This window comes from Aulonocara sp. 'chitande type north' Nkhata Bay, linkage group LG8 (assembly GCF_057382095.1).
Source record: "Aulonocara sp. 'chitande type north' Nkhata Bay isolate Kocher_YH1m ecotype deep benthic linkage group LG8, A_spYH_male_GT1.1, whole genome shotgun sequence".
In the NCBI taxonomy this organism is placed as follows: Eukaryota; Metazoa; Chordata; class Actinopteri; order Cichliformes; family Cichlidae; genus Aulonocara; species Aulonocara sp. 'chitande type north' Nkhata Bay.
Genome location: NC_141351.1, coordinates 7,844,438 through 7,865,468, shown reverse-complemented (window position 1 = coordinate 7,865,468; position 21,031 = coordinate 7,844,438). Strand labels below are relative to the sequence as shown.

At 43.8% G+C, this 21,031-nt stretch overlaps 2 protein-coding genes across 3 annotated transcripts in view; both read left to right on the top strand.

Moving 5' to 3' along the window:
* Positions 1-8,703: 8,703 nt before the first annotated feature.
* Positions 8,704-13,958, top strand: LOC147323037 (uncharacterized). The gene is made up of 2 exons (XM_086303125.1): positions 8,704-11,559; positions 12,279-13,958. The coding sequence occupies exons 1-2, from the start codon at positions 8,868-8,870 to the stop codon at positions 12,281-12,283; spliced, it is 2,697 nt and encodes an 898-aa protein (XP_086159251.1). The 5' UTR covers positions 8,704-8,867; the 3' UTR covers positions 12,284-13,958.
* A 2,660-nt stretch (positions 13,959-16,618) lies between these two features.
* bahcc1b (BAH domain and coiled-coil containing 1b) overlaps positions 16,619-21,031 on the top strand; it is a 63,242-nt gene continuing 58,829 nt past the window's right edge. Inside the window, exons 1-2 of one of the 2 annotated variants that reach the window (XM_086303124.1) lie at positions 16,619-18,075; positions 18,188-18,226. The gene's annotated coding sequence lies outside the window, so the exon portion shown is untranslated. Of the gene's footprint in view, positions 18,227-21,031 lie in introns of both variants that reach the window. The other variant, XM_086303123.1, reaches the window with a different exon arrangement.

Here is a 21,031-nt window from a genome sequence, read left to right as displayed (position 1 = left end):
CTGCAAAATTATTCAGCATTCTCACAATATGCAAAAGACGTAAATAAATACATTTTTATTTCCTCTCTCGCTCTCTGGGTAACAATGTGCCAGTTCTGGCCCCCATGTAGCAGTTTGACCTTAAACACGCGCTTTTAGGCACAGACCTGGCTATTGGAGCAGGAATTCCCGGACAAAAGGCGCAGACGGCCTTGCCGCCCCCTCCTGGACTAAATTTGGTAAACCTAGTCCCTGCGCATATTTTACACAACCATCCCGCCTATTACCGCAGCTCGTCCAGATCCTACAGTGTGAGAACGACCCGCCAATTTATCATTCATTGCGGCAAATCATGGCGGAGACTGCGTTTAATTGAGTTTGCATTGTATTTCGTTGCTGGGTGCCTTTCTCGCTATAGGGTGTGTGTGTGTGTGGAGCGAGGGGGGATTCTGTCTCAGGCCGTCCCAGTGCAACTGTGGTGGGAGGAGGAGGTGGTGTGTATGGAGAGGAGAGGAGAAGAGAGGGCAACCTTACCCTCCCCCCCCCTCTTTCTCCAAGAACCCCCCCCCCCTCACTCCTTTCCTCCCGCACCTCACCCCCTCCTCCTCTCAGCTCCGCCTCTGTCTTACAAAACAATCAACTGGTAGTGAATAATGTGCATTGCTCATGTAAAGCGGAGCAACAGCTGCATATTGACGTATCTAAAATAGATTTTATAAATGTAAATGCACTTACTGATAATCGCAGTGATCGAAAGAAGACGGTTAACAACTGTAAACAAACAAGGCTGAAAAGTTGCCTCCGCGTGTGTCTGATTTCTCCAAAGCAAAGCTGACCATGTAGTGGGATTTTTTTTCTTTCCTCCCAGATGATCAGTTGTTAACATTTCACGTGCTGCCCATTTGACTCAGTTGTAGGCTTCTCCACTTCACGGGCCCACCACTTTGTTAATTTGCCTCTTAATTGTCTGCGATGCAATTACGGCGATACGGATGGGCTGCGTGACGCCCATCAGTGCCGCAGGAGGACCGCGCAGGGCCGCTAAATCAGCTCCTTGACACCCAGAACGTCTCCAGGTTATGCCGACAAAACTTGCTGTTTTTGGACCTCGACCGGCTGTTAAAAAGCACCTCAGCGGGCACACACCCCAGCATGCCCCGCTGCTGCTGCTTGCTCCTTGTGGACCCATCCCACCCTACAAACCCTCCACCCGACTGATAGTGGAGTCTAAAAGAAGAAAAACGGACATTTGCACTACATTCAGTTGAAGCCATCTGGTGCAGACTTCTTTTATTGCATATATTCAAACATACAGTCACGCAAACACACACACACAAAGCTGTGACGTTTGTCTTGCAATTTTTATTATTATTATTATTATTTTTAATAATTCAGATAGACCCGACCGGGCTACAACAACTACAGTCACACGCACACACACACAAGCATCGCTTTAAGGCACCCAGACTGCGGCTGACAATGTAACCCCCGCCCCCCTCGTTTTAATTACTTTATGAATATTCATTGTGACTCAAAGACAGGAACTGAACGACAAAATAAAAATGATAAAACGCTTAAGTCTTGGAGTTAGTCAGCTGTTTTTTTTTTTCGAATAAACGTCAAATCTGCTCGTGTTCATTCTAGTTTTATGTTTATTTGTTTGTTTCTGTGAGTTTTTATGCGAGAGAGGAGAAAAGCAGTGATGTGCTGTATGCAGCCCAAGCAAATTTCCCCATAGCAGAGCAAAACGGGTATTAAGATACACGTTACAGCTTCGTGTAATGTAAGTACTGTAACTTTAAAAGAATAAGAATAGAACCAAAACAAGAGCAGAAAAAAATAACCATATTAAAAAAAAATTGTAACCTCAAGGTACACACACACACACACACACACACACACACACACACACACACACACAGAAACTTCAGCTCACAACAATAAACAGCCTCAATTCTCGGCTCTGATACAGTAAATTGTTTTTCTTTTTTTGGTCAAGTTTTTTAAATTTATTAACAAAAAGAAATTAAATTAATTTAAAAAGTAAATAAACGTTATACTGGCTTGACTGTAAGCGTGTTACATTGACGTACCTTTACAGCTGCTTCATTTTATGTATTTTTTAAAATATCAACTATTATTATTTTTTCTTTTTATTATATATCTTTACTGTGTTTTTTAAATTCATATTATTAATGCAGGATTTTATTATTATATTTTGTATTATGAATTTAATTAATAATTTAAATGAAAATGGTCAAATATACGCTTTTATTTGAATGATATAGGTAGCTAGGCAAAAGAAAAACATTCACAGTAAATGCTATTATTATTATTTTTATAACAATAATAATAATAATAACGATTATTATTATTAGTAATAGTAGTAGTTTAGTTTTATTGGGATTTTGATCACTGTGAGGTCCACTTATCAAACACACTGTGAGGAAAAATGAAAATGAAATATATATATATATATATATATATATATATATATATATATATATATATATATATATATATGTTTTAAAGTCACCCTTCCACGACTGCTTGCTGTCTGTAATGTTTCCCTCAGTCCCCTTATTTCCCCCCTTCTCTGTGTTGTGTAATAGTTGTTATTGCTATTATCGCCTCATCGTGCTGCCACAGAAGAGCTGCCTGTCCTGCTGCAGTCACTTTGAATTAACTTCACCAACACGGAAACTCCTCACAGCCACAGAAACGCGCAGGTTACTCTTTTTTTTCTTGGTGCAAACTGACTGAATGTCAGCCAAAATCAGCTTAATGCGGATACGTGTTTAAAGGCGTTTTTCATTAGAAGAGACTCCTCAGCCAAACTCTCGGCGCTCGCGTGTGTTGACGGCGAAACAAACGATCGGCGAAGTGCAAACAAAACGCCGCCTTTTGTCAAAAATATTCAAACCCAACTGTAAAAAGTGCGAATAAGATAATAAGGATAATATCGGCGCATTTTAATGAGCGGCTGTTGCACGCGCTCTGATGATTAGGAGAACTAAAAGCGTGTTCTTCAAAGTGAGCAGACCGGTCCACCGTATGTAATTATGTAAAACGGGCTTACTCCTGCAGCCAGCTTGTAATTTTAGATTTTTTTCTTGCTTTTTCTGAGGACTGTAGGCTTTAATAAAAAGATACAACGTGAGATCAGAAGAAGCAGGGCGAGAGGAGAATTCCCTAAAATTAAATCTTTCAATGTGGAAAACAGACACACACACACCAACTCTCTCTCACACACACACACACACACGATGAAATCATCATTGTTTTGGGTGGGAAAATATTACTCTCTCACTGGTGTCAGATTTGGTGAAGGTTGTTGTGCGAGTCCTGCTCTGTTTGATGCAACTAATATCTTAATTCTTTCCTTTTATTTAGTTTGTTTTTGTATTTATACATTTAAAAGCATTATTAATGTATTTAACATGTTTATATTTTTGAGTTAACAGAAAGGTTAGACGCACTCACACACACTCTCTCTCACACACAAAGGATCTCAACATGGCGAATAAACCTCGGCTACAATGATCGATTTATTTGCCGGGTGGGTGAGGGGGTTGTGCCTCATAGTACTTAGTGAAACGGTAATATATTTAATTTAAATTCAGTCATATTTTATATATATTTATAAAGAAAAATTACCGTAAAATTACAGGTTAAATAGACTATAACCGATATAAATATAAAAATATTAAAATATTTTAAAGTCTGCAATAATATTCTATAGCTTTAAACGAGCTCAGGATTTTTTTTTATAAGTTTAAAAAGAGTTATTTTTTTCCATCTATAGCTTATACAGTTAAAGTCTGCTTAACTTTTTGTTTGTTTACGTCAGAAACGAACTGTATGGAAAAGTCAAATTCCACCTAACTCCAGCGCTGATATCACGGCCTTGCTGATTTGCGGCTGCTTGTTGTAAATAACCCCCCTCCCTCCCCAGAATGAAATCTTAAAGCTCCTCACCTTTTGCAAGAATAAAAACAAACAAACAGAGAAAGTGAAAAGAGTAATAGATGGCGTGGTGGAGATTCCGTCCACATTCCTTTGTTTTCTTCAGTCCGTGCTCTCCTTCGTCAGATAAGTGTGTAACATGAGAAGGCAGGACGGGCTGCAGCCCTCCTGCAGCAAAACACACACCTCGTAGGCAAAAGCAGGCTTTTGAAAATGGCGCCCCAGCAAACGCCTCCACCTCCCCTCCCGCCTCCCCTCCCGTCTCCTCTCAGTGTGGAGCGGGGAGGAGGCGAGAGGGGGGCGTGCCATGTGTGCCGTGTTGCGCGCAACGGGGCTGTAGCCTCTGCTCCCTTGTCGGTTATAGAATCTGGATATAAAAAACCGTCCCCGGTAGGCTGTTCGCCCGGCACGGCCGCATACGTTGAGCCCCCCCTCCTCCTCCTTCTTCACGTCGACAGCGAGTCGTCGGAGCAATCAGGGAGGGAGACGCGTCGTGTCATTACGCACCGAATAAAAGCGCACTTTCGGGCATCCGTGGATTTCCAAGCCTTTCCCCACCCCCAACAGCCTACCCTCCCAACCCCTCCTCTCTCCCTCGCTCTCTTTTGAAAATCACAGAGAGGTTTCCCGTTTTCGTCCGCGGCTTTCGTGCGCACACGGGCTTTTCTTCGTCTCCTTCGTCTGTCCGATTAGATCCGTGGCCGCTTTGGCGTGAAAACGAGCCGTCCGCACGCCGCCATTCCTGTTCGCAGGCAAGCTGCTTGTGTAACCGCGCGGTCTAGCCAGCAGCTGAGGCTTCCAGGGGAGAGTTGTGAAGTGGGGATCTTTCTCTCTCTCTCTCTCTGGCTCTCTCTTTCTCTCCCTCCTTCCCTCAACGGCGGAGCAGCAGCGAGGGAGAAGAGAGAGAGAGAAAGGAGGAGGAGGAGAAGGAGGGGGAAGCCCACGCTGATAGCTGGAGGGAGCCCCAGCGCGTTGATCCTCTGTGTGTGCGTGTGTGTTGTGTGCGAGTGCATTATAGTCGTTGCTAGGAAATCCTTTCTGTTAGTGTGTGAGGGAGGACCTGCAAGCAGGATCAGAAGGCAGCTGCAGAAAAAATGAAATCTTTTGCAAAATGAAATAAACTTTCAGTGCTTTTAAATATAGATTTTGGGATTGTTTATGTATTTATTTTAAAAAGCATAAAAGCTGGATCTGTTCAGGAATGAGTAGGAGCACATGCAGTGCACGTATGTATTTATAAGAGCAAGCGCGCAGCTTTGTGCGATACACAAACTGATACACGGTGGTGATGAAACAGACGGCTTCATCTATAGTGAAGGAATTGATTCAGGACATTGTTATAAGTGTGTAACAATGCGTGTATGTGTGTGTGTGGTAGTGGTGGTATTTTCAGATAAATCACTCTTGGCTTGCAGAACAGTCAGTCCTCACCTATGTAAACGCACCCCTGAGGGTAACAGATTTATCTGCAAGAGGACCATCCTCCTCCCTCTTTTACCCCCCCCCCCCCCCCAGCCCACCCCCACCACACACACACACACACACAAAGACACAGGCACACATACCCTCCCCTTCACCTCTTTCCCTGTCTTTACCCCTTCTCCCCCCCACAGCATGGAGATGGATGGCCCATGTCCCCTTTGTCTAGATGCAAATGGACTTTAACCCCGAATTAATTGATAACTCCCCAAAAAGGCCTAATAGTGCTCTGCTCACATGATGTGCACACACGCTCACTGGCAGCCACTACCAGCCTTGTTAGACATGTTGAGTCAGTCTCCAGAACATTTACACTAAATACATCAAGTTTTTTTTCTTTTTCTTTTTACAAGCGGGGACTTGATGTAACTTGATGCAAAATGCACACTAACTACCATTAATTGCCAAACTTGTGTTTTTTTTTCTCCACTGGGATCGCTTTCAAATTTAAACCAAGCCCACCTGGGAGGAGGAGGAAGTAGGGGTGTGGGGTGGTGTGGGAGGGGGGAGTTCAGAAACCACACAACCACTGTGACCAACCTTTTCTCCACTAAAGAAATCCTGCAACCGTGCTCACCGGCAGGTCTCCCCCCTCACCATCCCAACCTTCCTGCAAGACAGAAATATCACATTGTTGTAAATCTATTTTTACTTTATGTGCAGACATCTGAACTTTCAGGCCTGTTATATCCTGTTCAGATTGCACAAGATGAAGTTGCTTGGGTTAAACATGTAGCTCGGTTTGGGAATGTGGGACCTATACATGATCCCCACTCTCTCCCTATTAACTGTGATGCCACGCTGCTCTGCGACATCACCACGGCACTAAAAAATTTATTCCAGCGCCTTGCTTTCTCAGGTCGATCAAGAAAAAGCGTGCGTGTTGGGGGTGGGATGTCAAAAGTGGATGTTTTGTGTATTTAAGAATGAGTGCATGTACAACCACTTCTTAAAATCTTGTGTACGGTAAACCAGCTTGGTGTTTGTATACCTATCAATCCTGAGCACAGGGAACAGTCTGCTTCATGTCAGGAACAGACTGCATTACCACGGATGTAAAAAATCATCTGGGGAAGAGGCCACTTGTTGCTGGAGATGACGATTGTCGGCTGAGAGAAGGGGATTGGGGGGTGATGAGAGAAGGAGAATAATTTCATCCGAGGAAGATGGATGGTTTAATGCATCTGCTTCGTGTACTTTCCTCAACAAGCCACATAAAAATATGTGATTTCATTCACTCGTCATCACAGAGGTCACTTCAGTATCCCTCCAACTGATACTGCTATTACATTACTTGTTTCTATTGCATAGGTCAACAATTTTTTTTAACCTTTTTGTTGTATATTTGAGAAATGGACAAATGCATGTTGAAACAAAGAGCAAATCGCTTTTTCCCCCTCGTTTTTCTTAGAAGCGTATTTGGTTGAAATACAAGCAAATACAGAACATTCGTAATTGCAGCAACCAGAACACATAAACGATCCAGTTTTTCCAAATGTTGCTCTCTTGCCTCTCACCAGCACACTCATCATCTGAACTTTTCACTCATTCAGCCTCTGGTTTTGCCATTGGTTCAGTCTCATGATCGGTGGAGGGTGTATACACACATGCAGCTGTTACGGAGAATGATCGCTGCAGTACACGGAGGAGCTTTGTCATGGGCTTTACTTGTGCTTCCTGATACAGCGGAGTAGCATTAAGTTACAGTTGCATTGCAGCAGCACAAAAATGCTAAAATACACAGATTTGTGTTGCTTGTGGTGACCTGAGATTTAACTACCAGGGCATTCAGCGTTTGTGCTTTAAGCTGCAGATGTATGGTATGAACAAAGTCATGTGTTGTCTCAGTGAGTTCCAGTTTTGGAACATCTTAAACTTTAGGACTGGTTCCCATATCTTTTTCATCTGATGTACCCCCGCTGGCCTGTCAGAGTCACTCAGGAATCCCTTTGTCAACATCACATGTAACTTTCAAATGGGTTCATGTGACCCCAGTTGAAACTGGATCTAAGTTACTGTCAGCTTGGCATTTACGCTTATGGATTTCACTCAGTTTACCAGTTATCAATTATGGCAAGTGAACTGTCTCAACCACCACTGGCTTATTATTTCAATCGTCTATCCATAACTTTTAGCTATTTGAACTTCATTTAACAGCTGTTCATCAAAATCACCAGTTTACACACTCACTGGCCCCTTTGTTAAGTACATATGTTCTACTGCATGTAACACAAATATCTAATCAGCCAGTCAAGTGGTAGTAAGACTTGCAGCACTTAAAAAAAGTGTTTTAAATGACTTTGAATGTAGCATGGTTGTTGGTGCCATACAGGCTGATCTGAGTATTTCAGAAACTGATCTACTGGGATTTTCTCACACATCCATCTCCAGGGTTTATAGAGAATGTTAAAAAAATAAGAGAGCAAATATCCAGTGAGCGGCAGCTCTTTTAGAGAAAATGCCTTGTTAATGCCAGAGATCACAGAAGAATGGCTAGACTGCTATGAGCTGATAGAAGGACAACAGACACTCAAATAACCACTTGTTACAACCAAGGTATGCAGAGTATAAGAGCATCTCTGCAGGAGCAGAAGACCACATAGAGTCTGACGATCCCATTTGCATGTGCTCACCAAAACTGGAGAATAAAAGATTGGAAAAGCATCACTTGGTTTGTTGAATCTTGATTTTTGCTGTGACATTCGACTGATTTCAGGAGCTCAGGCTGCTGCCGATGGTGGAATAGTGTAGGGGATATTTAACTGGCAAACTTTGAGCTCTTTAGTACCAACTGAGCATCAATTAAATGCCAAAGCCCACCTGAATATTGTTGCTGACCATGTCCATCCCTTTATGACCACGATGTATCCATTTTCTGCTTCTCGCAGGATAACACAGCATGTCACAAAGCTCAGATTATCTCAAACTGGTTTTGAACATGACAATGAGTTCACTGTCCTCAAATGGTCTCAGCGTCACCACATCTGAGCTTGTGGATGTCCATTCAACAAATCTACAGGATTTGTGTGATACAATCATGACAGTATGTACCAAAATCTCTGAGGAATGTTTCCACTACCTTGTTGAATCTGGGGCACAAAGAATTAAAGCGTTTCTGAAAACAACCAAGACGTAGCATGGTTTAGCTACTAAAGTGACCACTGAGCATACATTCAGTCAACTAACAATTTCCTCATGCTGTTGGTAAACAATTTCGGCTGTTAGCTAGCTTTTAGTTAAAAATTTCAGGACGCAAGACTGCTAATGTGGGCTAGATGGCGGCGCACACAGTTGCAGCAGCTCGATGTACCACTGGTCAGTGTGGTGTTTGGTTATCTTTGTACGTTTTGTGTTTTGTTTTGTGCGCGATCAGTCAAGCGAATAACATCTTCAGCAGACATGATCTTCTTAAGATCGGAGTGAGTTACCGTGTGAGCGTGACCATGGAATTTATCCACTCACACAAAATACCAGAGGAAGTAGCGAGGAGACCGGGCGCTCCTTGGATTACTATTCCGGCGGGAGGGAGACGCAGACGGCGACGAGAGAGAAGGAGGAAGCGAGGCTGCCGGGCTGGCGTGCTAACCAGGCTAAGGAGGAAGCCTTTCAAACCACCGCTCCCGAGTTTATATCTCTCGAATGTCAGATCCTTGGCGAACAAGATGGACGAACTAAGGTTACAAATAACAACGGACAATCACATCAAAAACTCATGTATTCTTCTAATCACTGAGTCCTGGCTGCATCAGTCCATCCCGGACTCTGCTATTGAGCTAGCAGGCTACACCGCACAGCGCCAGGATAGAACAAACAATTCCGGTAAGAGAAAAGGAGGGGGAATCTGCATATACGTGAATAACAGCTGGTGTACAAACACAGTGATCATAGACCGTCACTGTTCTCCGGACATAGAATATCTGACTGTCAAATGCAGGCCCATCTATCTTCCACGGGAGTTCACTGTTGTGGTAATAACAACTGTTTACATACCGCCAGATGCAAATACTAACGTGGCACTAGCGCTTTTGCACACGAACATCAACAATAAACTCAATAAATATCCTGACGCAGTGCACATTATAGCGGGTGATTTTAATCAGGTGGATTTAAAAACAGCTATCCCTAATTTCCACCAGCATGTGAAGTGTGCCACGAGAGGGGCTAACACCTTAGATAAAGTCTATTCCAACATCAAGAAGGGCTACAGGGCAAGACCCTTACCACATCTGGGCCAATCTGACCATTTATCCCTGCTCCTAATTCCTGCATATGCCCCAATCAGGAAAACTGCGTCGACCATCACTAAAACTATAACAACATGGCCAGAGGGCGCTTCTCAACAGCTACAGGACTGCTTTGACAGAACCAACTGGAATATCTTCCAACATCAAGACCTGGAAATGTTCACAAACAGTGTCCTCTGTTACATCAAACACTGTATAGACACTGTCACAGTAGACAAGCAGATCCGGGTTTACACCAACCAAAAGCCATGGATGACCCGGGAAGTCCAGCAGCTGTTAAAAGAGAGGAACAGCGCCTTCAGGTCCGGAAGCAGGGAGAGCTACAGCAGGGCTAGAGCCAACCTGAAAAAAGGCATTAAGAAGGCCAAGGCGGACTATAGGAAGAAGATCGAGAACCACCTGGAGAGTAAGAACAGCCGGCTGGTGTGGCAGGGTGTCCAGCAGCTGACAAACTACAAGTCCAAATCAGGTATGGCTGAAGGTGACCCAGCATTGGCGGAGGAGCTGAACATCTTCTTCACACGCTTTGAGGTCACTGCACCCTATGCCTCAGAGGAACAGCTACACCATACAGCCCACAGCAGCAGTACCATCATCACTCTGGAGGAGCATGAAGTGAGGCGCACCCTGCGGGCTGTTAACCCGAGGAAGGCAGCCGGCCCAGATGGCGTACCAGGACGTGTGCTGAGAGACTGCGCAGACCAGCTTGCCTATATTTTCACCAGGATTTTTAACCAATCCCTTGAACAGTCAAACGTCCCACCCTGCCTCAAGACCTCCACCATAATACCCTTGCCCAAGAAATCTCATATCTCTAGCCTAAATGACTATAGACCAGTGGCACTAACCCCGGTGGTGATGAAGTGCTTTGAGAAACTTGTGCGTTACCACATTACAGCAGCCCTACCCAGCAGCCTTGACCCACACCAGTTTGCCTACAGAGCAAACCGATCGACAGAGGACGCCATAGCAACAGCACTCAATGTAGCATTAACACATCTGGAGAGGCAAGGAAGCTATGTGCGTATGCTCTTTGTGGATTATAGCTCGGCATTTAACACCATTCTTCCATACAAACTGGACGCCAAGCTAAAAGACCTAGGGCTTCCTCACAGCACCTGTAAGTGGATCAATAGCTTCCTCACCGACCGCAGACAGAGAGTGAGAGTGGGATGTTACACATCTCCAGCCCTAAATCTAAGCACTGGGTCGCCACAGGGCTGCGTGCTTAGTCCACTGCTCTACTCGCTTTATACACACGACTGCACCCCCGCCCACCAGAGCAACGCCATTGTAAAGTTCGCAGATGACACTACTGTGGTGGGGCTCATATCTGGGGGAGATGAGTCTGCCTACAGAGATGAGGTGGAGCGGCTGTCTTCATGGTGCAAGGATAACAACCTTCTCCTAAACACGAAAAAGACCAAAGAACTCATAATTGACTACAGAAGACACAAGACAGAAATCCAACCACTAATCATCAGCGACGACTGTGTGGAGAGGGTGGCAGACTTCCGCTTCTTGGGAGTCAGCATAGAGGGAAACCTATCCTGGAGTGTGAATACCTCTGAGCTACTGAAAAAGACACAACAGAGACTGTACTTTCTGAGAGTGCTTAGGAAGAACAACATCACACAGAGACTGCTGGTGTCTTTCTACAGAGCCTCCATCGAAAGCATACTAACGTACTGCATAGGCATATGGTACGCTAGCTGCACAGTGGCTCAGAGGAAAGCACTCCAGGGAGTAATCAACGCTGCCCAAAGGACAATCGGCTGCCCTCTCCTCAAACTGAAAGACCTACACAGTTCCCGCTGCCTCAAAAGAGCCCATAACATCATAAAGGACACCTCACACCCTGGACACTCCATGTTCGAACTGCTGCCTTCAGGTAAACGGTATAGAACAACATACACAAGGACTAACAGACTCAAACACAGTTTCTACCCAATTGCAATATCATGTCTCAATGCTACTAAAAGTAGATGACTTTCATTGCCCCTGTTGTCATTTGTGCCCTTGATGTTGGAATGCTTTCAGACATGTTTTGTTGGATGCGCTAACAAATTGATTGAGTGATTGATTGTTTGAGTGATATATCAACTAGGTCGTATGTTGAGTGTCTGTATGGGGCCTTAGGCCTGGATTGCTTGGGTGTATCTACGGTATGAGAATACTGTATTTTATATGTATTTCTATCTTTTATATCCTATCATTATAGTTTTTAAGTATTTAATTATAGTTTTTAAGTATTTATCTTTTGTGATGTTGCACTGACCAGAGACATCTTTCAATTTCATTGTACCTGTGACAATGACAATAAAGAATATTCATTCATATTCATTCATATTCATTCATTCATAACTAATCGTTTTACTTCATTTAACTTTTCTCCTAATGGTAGTTAGCTGTTTAACTGTTTATGCATACTATTAGCAAATGATTTAACTCTTAATTTAACTCACTGCTTTAATTCTTTGTCTTCTCTTTTGGTGATTTATGTTTGTTTGCTTTGTTTAGTTTTTCTTACATTCCACATATCCATAATTTTTAGTTAACTGTTACAGGTCCACTCATTTTTGTAATTCAACTGTATTCTTTCTTTTTCAGATTAGTTGAAGTAACCTGTCTGTGTACTCCTGGGGATACTTACCCGAGACTGGGAACATCAGCTCGAGGAAGAAATGCACATGAGAAGTCTACATGACGTGTCTATCTGTTAACGTCCAGCTCCCGGACATGTTTGGCTGAAGTCTCTCATATTCTGTTGATGTTTGGTTTTGCTAGCCACATCTGTGCATCTTTAATCAAAGTCACGGTCAGTCTTTGAAGAGAGATATTTCGCTCAGACCGGAGGCCAAAAAGCTACAAAGAAATGAAAGATAAGTATTAACGACAGTGAAAAGAGGGGTAAGATAGCTCAAGCTACAAAAGGGCCGACTCACTTTTACTCTGATTACATCAGAGTTGAGATGACCTGTGACCTTCCAGCTGGACCAAAAATGGATTTTGACACAAACTTGCCTTTTCTTCTCCCAGGCAACAGCCACCCCGGAGATCACATGACTCTCGAGGCTGGCCACGCCAGGCCGCGTGATGCTGCTGCAGATGTGAAGAAGAAGGAGGGGGGGATTATAAAAGGAAGAAAAGAAGTTTTTAGTGAAAGATTGGAAGGGGAACAAGGGCTAGGGGATGACATGGAGAACAAGCGAACACGTCAGCAGACAGTGAGGAGGGGGTAGGGGGTCACAAAGCTAGCTTTGTTTCTGCTCTGGCTGCTACATTAGCAGCTGCAATAAAAAAAGCTTAGAGAGATGAGGATGGATGGACGATGGCATGGAGGGGTGAATGGCCTGGCATGACATTTAAGAGATGTCTCTGTTTGTCACTTCAGCACACTGTGCTTTAATGCTGGAGCATAGAATATGCATACAGGCCAAACTCGTATAAAGACACGGAGACCTTCGTGGCAAATTCAAGAGAAAGGGACCACTGTGTGCCCAGTGATGTAACACACTTTTATGACTGATATGCATTACAATATGAGAACAGAGATGAAAGAATTTAGTGCTTTGGCAAGAAGTCATATCCCAGGATGCTTTGCTCTCTTAGCTCACCCGTTTGCAGCCATCCCAGTTATCCAGTTGGCCTCGCCTATGGGGTCACTAGGCCTCTATAAACTTGGGGGCTTTCTTTGCAGTCCTGTGTGTGTGTGTGTGTGTGTGTGTGTGTGTGTGTGTGTGTGTGTGTGTGTGTGTGTGTGTGTGTGTGTGCCCGCCCCTCTGGGGCAAACAATCTCTGTTCTCCAAACATCACATGACCATGTAAGCTGTTGAAACCGGCACCGTCTTCAGGTCCGGTGGCACCTTGAAGTGTTTTTCATTTGCCAGAGAGGAGCTGGCCTCAAATGGGAACCAGAGACAGGTTTAATGTCTGATTCTTAACCTACTGCAGCTGTGTCTCGCACACATACAAACACACACACACAAATATCAGGGGTCCACACACACACGCAGGCGAGCTGTCTCAGAACAGGGTTAAGAATGAGCAACTGTATTACACCAGAGCAAATGAGAAGCATCACATCAACGGAGGAAATCTCAAACATTTGTCCACGTTTATCAATACTGCCATATGCGTGCAACATCATGATCGGCTTAAAAGCTTCTTGCAAACACGCGCCAAAAAGCTCCAAAGGGCAACTATTGTCTCCTCTGCAGCTGCTGTATTTTGTAACAAGCATTACAGATGTTTCCTGTGTAAATATGTTTACTGCATAATGACACGCGGTGTGGCTTTTTTAATATGTATATATATATATATATATATATATATATATATATATGCTGGGTGTTTTTATATATATATATATATATAAAAACACCCAGCACGCCCATGCGGGCGGTTTATCCTTCAAGCTCGGGTCCTCTACCAGAGGCCTGGGAGCTTGAGGGTCCTGCGCAGTATCTTAGCTGTTCCCAGGACTGCGCTCTTCTGGACAGAGATCTCCGATGTTGTTCCCGGGATCTGCTGGAGCCACTCGCCTATCTTGGGAGTCACCGCACCTAGTGCTCCGATTACCACGGGGACCACCGTTACCTTCACCCTCCACATCCTCTCGAGCTCTTCTCTGAGCCCTTGGTATTTCTCCAGCTTCTCGTGTTCCTTCTTCCTGATATTGCTGTCATTCGGAACCGCTACATCGATCACTACGGCCGTCTTCTTCTGTTTGTCTACCACCACTATGTCCGGTTGGTTAGCCACCACCATTTTGTCCGTCTGTATCTGGAAGTCCCACAGGATCTTAGCTCGGTCATTCTCCACCACCCTTGGGGGCATCTCCCATTTTGACCTCGGGACTTCCAGGTTATACTCCGCACAGATGTTCCTGTACACTATGCCGGCCACTTGGTTATGGCGTTCCATGTATGCCTTGCCTGCTAGCATCTTGCACCCTGCTGTTATGTGCTGGATTGTCTCTGGGGCATCTTTACACAGCCTGCACCTGGGGTCTTGCCTGGTGTGATAGACCCCAGCCTCTATGGATCTTGTGCTCAGAGCTTGTTCTTGTGCTGCCATGATTAGTGCCTCTGTGCTGTCTTTCAGTCCAGCTTTGTCCAGCCACTGGTAGGATTTCTGGATATCAGCCACCTCCTCTATCTGCCGGTGGTACATACCGTGCAGGGCTCTGTCCTTCCATGATGGTTCCTCGTCTCCCTCCTCTTTCTTGGGTTTCTGCTGCCTGAGGTATTCACTGAGCACTCGGTCAGTTGGGGCCATATATATATATATATATATATATATATATATATATATATATAAGTACAGCACGAAACCATAGAAAGATGTTTTTTGGGTTTTCTTGCACTTTCCTAGCAAAGGAACAGAGGCATGTCACTGCCCGAAGAAATAACTTTGTTCCAGCAGGTGCTAATGTATGTGAAGGAATTCATGAGTGAAAGCCACCTGACACCTCTGATAGTATCTTATTAAGGTGTGTTTACCCAACATGAGCAGAGTGTGGAGCAGTGAGAGGGGGTAGAACTAGTTGCACACTGGCTTTGTTTGTGATTGTTTTAATGAGGAAGAGGGGTTTGCGTTTCAGGCTGTAGCCGTTGGTTGAAATATTCTTCTTGTTTTTTTCTGTCAGAGATGACATGGTTGGGAGATATTTAACCGGTTAGTCCGAGTTCAGTTTGTGCATGCACTGCTGGGGCGGCTGAAACGGTGCAATTCGCAACTGTGACAGGAAACAAACAAATGAGTTTCTGTGATGTCTTGTGGAAGAATTGAAGAAGCTGATGTGTGAGATAAAAACACAGACACAATCATTTGAAGTGGCAGAAGTAGAGTGAAAGCACTTTCTTTTCTTTGATGATACAGATATAGGCTTTAGGGTGTAATGCCGTGCAGAAGGAAAGAGAAAAGCTGTGTAAATGTCAGGAACACCTAAATTAAAATAGGATGTAGTTTAGACGAGCTTGTGTTGACTTCTATGCAAATGTAAAATGGAATGAGAATAACTTTCTCCAAACTGCATGACCCACAATGCAACAGCGGGCCATTGACAAATGAAGGTCATGTTCCTCAGTGGGTGGGGTATGCTGTGACCTACCCACTTCCCCTTCCCATAAATCCTTTCATAGCCAGAGCCAAAACCATACTGGAAGGATTTATGTATGTATTGTGTTGCTTTTGGTCTTGAGAATAGTTTATATTTTTCAACACTGTGATGAGGGCAGCAGCGGTTTGGAAGAGTCATAATAGAATTACTTAGCTTGAACTCTGAGTTTGTCTAAGTGCATTTGCCTGCTGGGGCTGGTAAAGCATATTTCTTGCTGTTGGGATGGAAACGTCTGATGTCACATTGTCAAAGCGTTTCATTACTTAGACGAGTCCACCAACACCCCCAAAAAATCTAACCAAGAGTTGTCATGTAAATCTTTTTTTTTCTGCTTTGAGCATGTTCATGTCTTCGCTCGCTATTTTTAGCCTCTCGACTGCAATACTTCACTTTTTGTTCGTTGTGTAACCATTTATATGGCTTGGGTACTTCACGGTTGACGAGATTTAAAATTTCGTAATTGTTGAAAATTCACAACCGTTACTAAAAAGAAAGAAAGAAAAAAAGACAGAGAAAAATGAGCGAATGGAGACTAATTACCGCAGATATTCTGAACTGTAGTTGGGTGAATTGAAATAAATTAAAAGAAACCTGTTCCTCATTTTTGCTGGAGACACTCAGGACCCGCCCTTCGGGGCGTTTGGAGGTCCTCGGCACCCTAGTTTTTGAGGATCCCCTCCTCCCTCCTTCTGTACAAGCCCACGGGGTTCTTGGCCCTGCTTGCGGACGCGGTGATGCAGGGGTTAACGTGGTGACGTGGTGCTCCTGAAGCGGTGACCCGCGGGGCAGCCAGTGTGGTGGATGAGTGAGGTGTGGTGGTGGGGGCTGCTGCACTGGAGGGGGAGAAGAGGAGAAAGCCGTGGCTGAGGTGCTGTCCGTGAAGGACAGGCGACTCCCAGCAAACAAGCGGCACAAACATTAGTTTGCGATCACTTCCAAGCTTCTTCTCCATCCTGCGTCTCACTGGTTTTATGTACGTAGGTGTCCGCTTTATCAGCGAAGCGCCTTTCCTAAAGGGAGCACGGTCTTCGCGTGCGATTTCATTTGAAATCACGTCTCTGTTTCTTTTTTTTCCAGTCCACAGCAGACGCAGCGAAGCAGGCTCGACTTCCTTCCCGTGGAGATAAATTCACTTTTACGCGCAAACTTGTCTGGACCGTTCGGACTTGATCAAAGGCGGCGGAGGCGAACGCGCAGAAATACCGCGGACTCTTTAACGCCCGCGCTAAACGTTTATAGCGCTTTACAATTGAAGCCGTGTGTGTATGGCGGTGTTTTTTTTTGTTGTTGTTGTTTTGTTTGGGTGTTTTTTGTTTTGTTTTTGTTTGTTTTGCTTATCTTCAGAAATAAACCTCCCCTCAAAAAAATAAAAATTTAGAAACTCTGGAAAGCGTCTACATACAGAGCAGGTGGTGAATTTAAAAAAAGAAAAGAAAAAGAAGAAAGGTGGGTAAACTGTGACCTCCAGGCGGTAATTAGGCCTACCATTTGCCAAATAACCGCCACTATAAACAAATGGGCCTATCAATTAGATTTCCAGAAAGGACTGATTGCTCCTTTTCATGCCAGACTTGAACTATTCCGCAAATAAAAACAAGGAGTTTGGTGTGGTCTGCCTTCCATTACAGCGCCGTGATAGGCCAAAACATGGTACGCAGATGAACGGTAGACCTAGTTTAGTAGTCTGATCAAACTTGTGGAGTGAGGAGGAAGCACAGGGAGGCCAGTTTGGTGAAAAAACAAAACAAACCCCCTCTTAAAGCTAAATATCAGAAAGTTGCATGTGTGACTGGCCTGCTCTCCTCCTCCTGCTCCACCTTCACGCATAGATCCGGTTCAGCACAATCACAAATGAAAACAAACAGTAGTGGTGAGAAAAAGGTGTGTGTGTGTCAGTGTGTGAGTAAATGTGTGTGAGCTCAAGCTACACCTTTGTTGGTGGGAATGGGAGTATTCCTGGTGCGCGACTCATATAAGCATGCCTGATGATGTCCCGTTGCCCCCTCCCCTGGAAAAAAAAACAGAATGCAAGAAAGCTTCTAGTCTCCTGCAGGAGACGAGAGTGCATGGGAAAGAGAGGGAGAGGGAGCAAGGGAGAGTTTCTCCATCAATTTTTTGTTTAATGTCAGCGCTTTAGCTCCATTGTGGGAGCGAGAGGACGCGTCATCCGGGCATAAATTTGCTATTATACAAGCTTCACGGAGACTCACATCCAGAAGATCCTGCCGCTTGTAGACGGGAGAAATCCCTCGGTGGGTAAATTCGGCAAAAAAGAGTTAACATGTAAGTAAATGGGAGGACTGTTTAAGGCTACACAGTTGAATGCGCGTTAAGCTCGATTATTTTTAAGTTTTGGGGAGGAAGAAAGACTCATTTGATTTTCTTTCCTTTTTAGTTTAAAGCTGGGCGCTTTGGGGGAACATCTGTTTATTAGGTAGGTGGTATTTTGTTTTGTGTTTGACGTTATTCAAGGAGTGCTTTCTTAAAATATATATATCTATATATCGATCGCTGTGTTTTCTTGTATTTTCAATGCCATTTTTTAAAAACTAGCCTAAACATTTCTATAAGCGTTTTTTGAGCCGTGGCCCCACAGTCCAGTAGCGTATGCGTACATGAAATTATTTATTTATGTAAATGTTTGATTGTACAGCTGTGATTATTTATTTAGATCTAAAAACACACAAAACGTTGCAGAATCGCTTTTGTAGGCTGAACGATTCCAACAACGGTTTGTCCTAAAACGTGTGATATCTGTCATAAGACACAGATGGATACTTTTAAGAGTATGAAGTTAATGCGAGAAGTTCTGTCAGTTGGGGCCTCACACACACACACACACACACACACACACACACACACACACACACACACACACACACACTTCTTCGAGTGACACCCCTTAGCTGGGTGTTATAATTTATCAGGTTTTCTCCTGTTACATTAAGTTACGCGGCAAAACTGTGCACTTACACTGAGCTCTTGTTTATCTGCTTGTCTCACTCTGTCTCTGTTCACACAGCAACACACGCACACACACAATAACACACACAGTAACACACACACGGGCAAAACGTTGGCAGGCAGTTCGTCTGATTTCTGCCTTAGTTTGATAAAGTGGCAGCAAGGGGGGAGGGGGGGTAGTTTTGACTGATCCTGGATTTGGAGACTGATGCAGGGATTTCTCTTTCCAGCCCCCCCCCCCCCCCCCCCCCCCCCCCACCACCACAAAGTTTCCACTGCATTATTGCTTTGTACTTGTGCTTTATTTATTTAAAAATAAACGTTCAAAGACGCATCCATTGTTTAGATAATTAACGAAAGATTGTGACCGACGTGATTACGTGAAGTCAAATACAGTGTTCACGCCCGCGTGCAGAGTTCCCAGAGTTCTCAAGCAGAGCCAACACACCGACGCTTTATAGGAAAAGAAAATAAACTTCAGTTTGCAGACACGGGAAGTCTGAACGAAACACTCCCTTTAATTCTGATCGTTTAGACACACACATCTGGAATTTGTCCTAAAAACTAAAATAAAAACTAGTAATTTAGTATTTTATTTTACTAGGATTTTATTTTATTTAATGGCCCAAAATCATCTAAAATTATACAGCAAATTTTTTAGCAGATGGAATAAAGCTTGCTCCAATTATAATGTAGCCTTTAATTAGTGTTCATTTTGTATGGACCAAAAAAATAACATTATGTACACACACACACACACACACACACACACACACACACACACACACACATATATATATATATATATATATATATATATATATATATATATATATATATACTTTAACTATAATAAATACCTTTATTATAGTTAAAGTTATCTTCACATTTTTCAAATTTTGTTTAACTTGTTTAAAGCTCAATCTCTGAACACATATGAGCACACTTCCAAATCGAATTATTGTTGGATGGGTTTTAGATGATCCACAATCTCGTGATTTGTGTAATTATTATCAAATACATTCAAAATGAGACTTCCATTATGGTTTGAGCAACAGACTCCAGGACGTCCTGAGGACTGTATGTTCAAAACTATTCAAAACATCTTCCTCAGAGTTGAAAGATTTCTGAAAGTCTTGTTTCTTCAGTCAGATTGCTGCTGGTGCGTCACCGTGATGGAGTCACGCAAAGTCCTGTGTTGCAAAAGAAGTCCGGTTAAAGGAATCAGTGGCGTTTCTTGAAATGCTGTGTGGCTCGTTGCAGAAAGTGGGTGACCTCTTGACCCTACTGTCCCTCGTGGAGATACTCTGTATTATATGAACATTTTTTGTGAGCAACCAGAGAAATACAAAGGCGTCTTTCATTTTCAACGTCCCGCGAGTGTGTGAGTGCATGTACACGTCTCTGCGGTGGAGGAAGTGCTGTCGACGTCTTAAAAGACAAATACACAAATTAAGAAGGTACCAGGCTGAAGTGGCCCCGCTGCACATCAGACACGCGTTATATTTAATCCACTTATTTGTGTGTATAATAGCAACATCTCCCAAAGTTGCATACTCCCCCCCTCTCTCTCTCCTCACCCTTTGCTGAATACAAACTTACAGCGCAAACAGCGCAAAGTCACACACGATATGGCTGTTTATGTTCGTATGGTAATGATAATTAAAGCCTTCACCTGCGTGTTTTGATGGCCCATAAATAGATGCCGGTGCTTTCATCTCATCCGTACAGGCCTGGCGGTGGTTACAGCCGGATATATGGCTCTGTGACAGGCACTAATTTGGTTCCCAAGCCATTCCCTCTGTCACCATCATTATCATCATCATCATCTTCCTCCGCTACGCAGTGTCTCGATCTAAAGGTGTCAGTAGACATACGGCTTTACAGTGTTTCCGTGGAGGAGTGCAACTTTTTTATTTATTTATTTATTTCGCATTTCCTGACTCGTTACAGCAGCATCTGTCCGGCACACAGGGGAGAAAAGGTCACGTTGTTTGTATGTGTCCAGTCAACTTGTGTTTTCACTATGTTTCCTCTGTTGTTTTTGTTTTTTGTTTTTGTGATCAGGTTGATGTCTTAAAATGTGTTGGGAACCAAAAGAGAGAGAGAGCCGCTATAAGATCGGGGAAAAGGAACAGCCCTTTTCTTCTTCTTCTTCCTTTATTTTATAACACAGTCCCAAAGCTTGGCAGCGCTTCTCTTCTTTTCTCCTCTCATATGACTCTATTGTCTCACGGGGGTTGCACCACCTTGGATTGTCGGGGCGTCTCCCTGG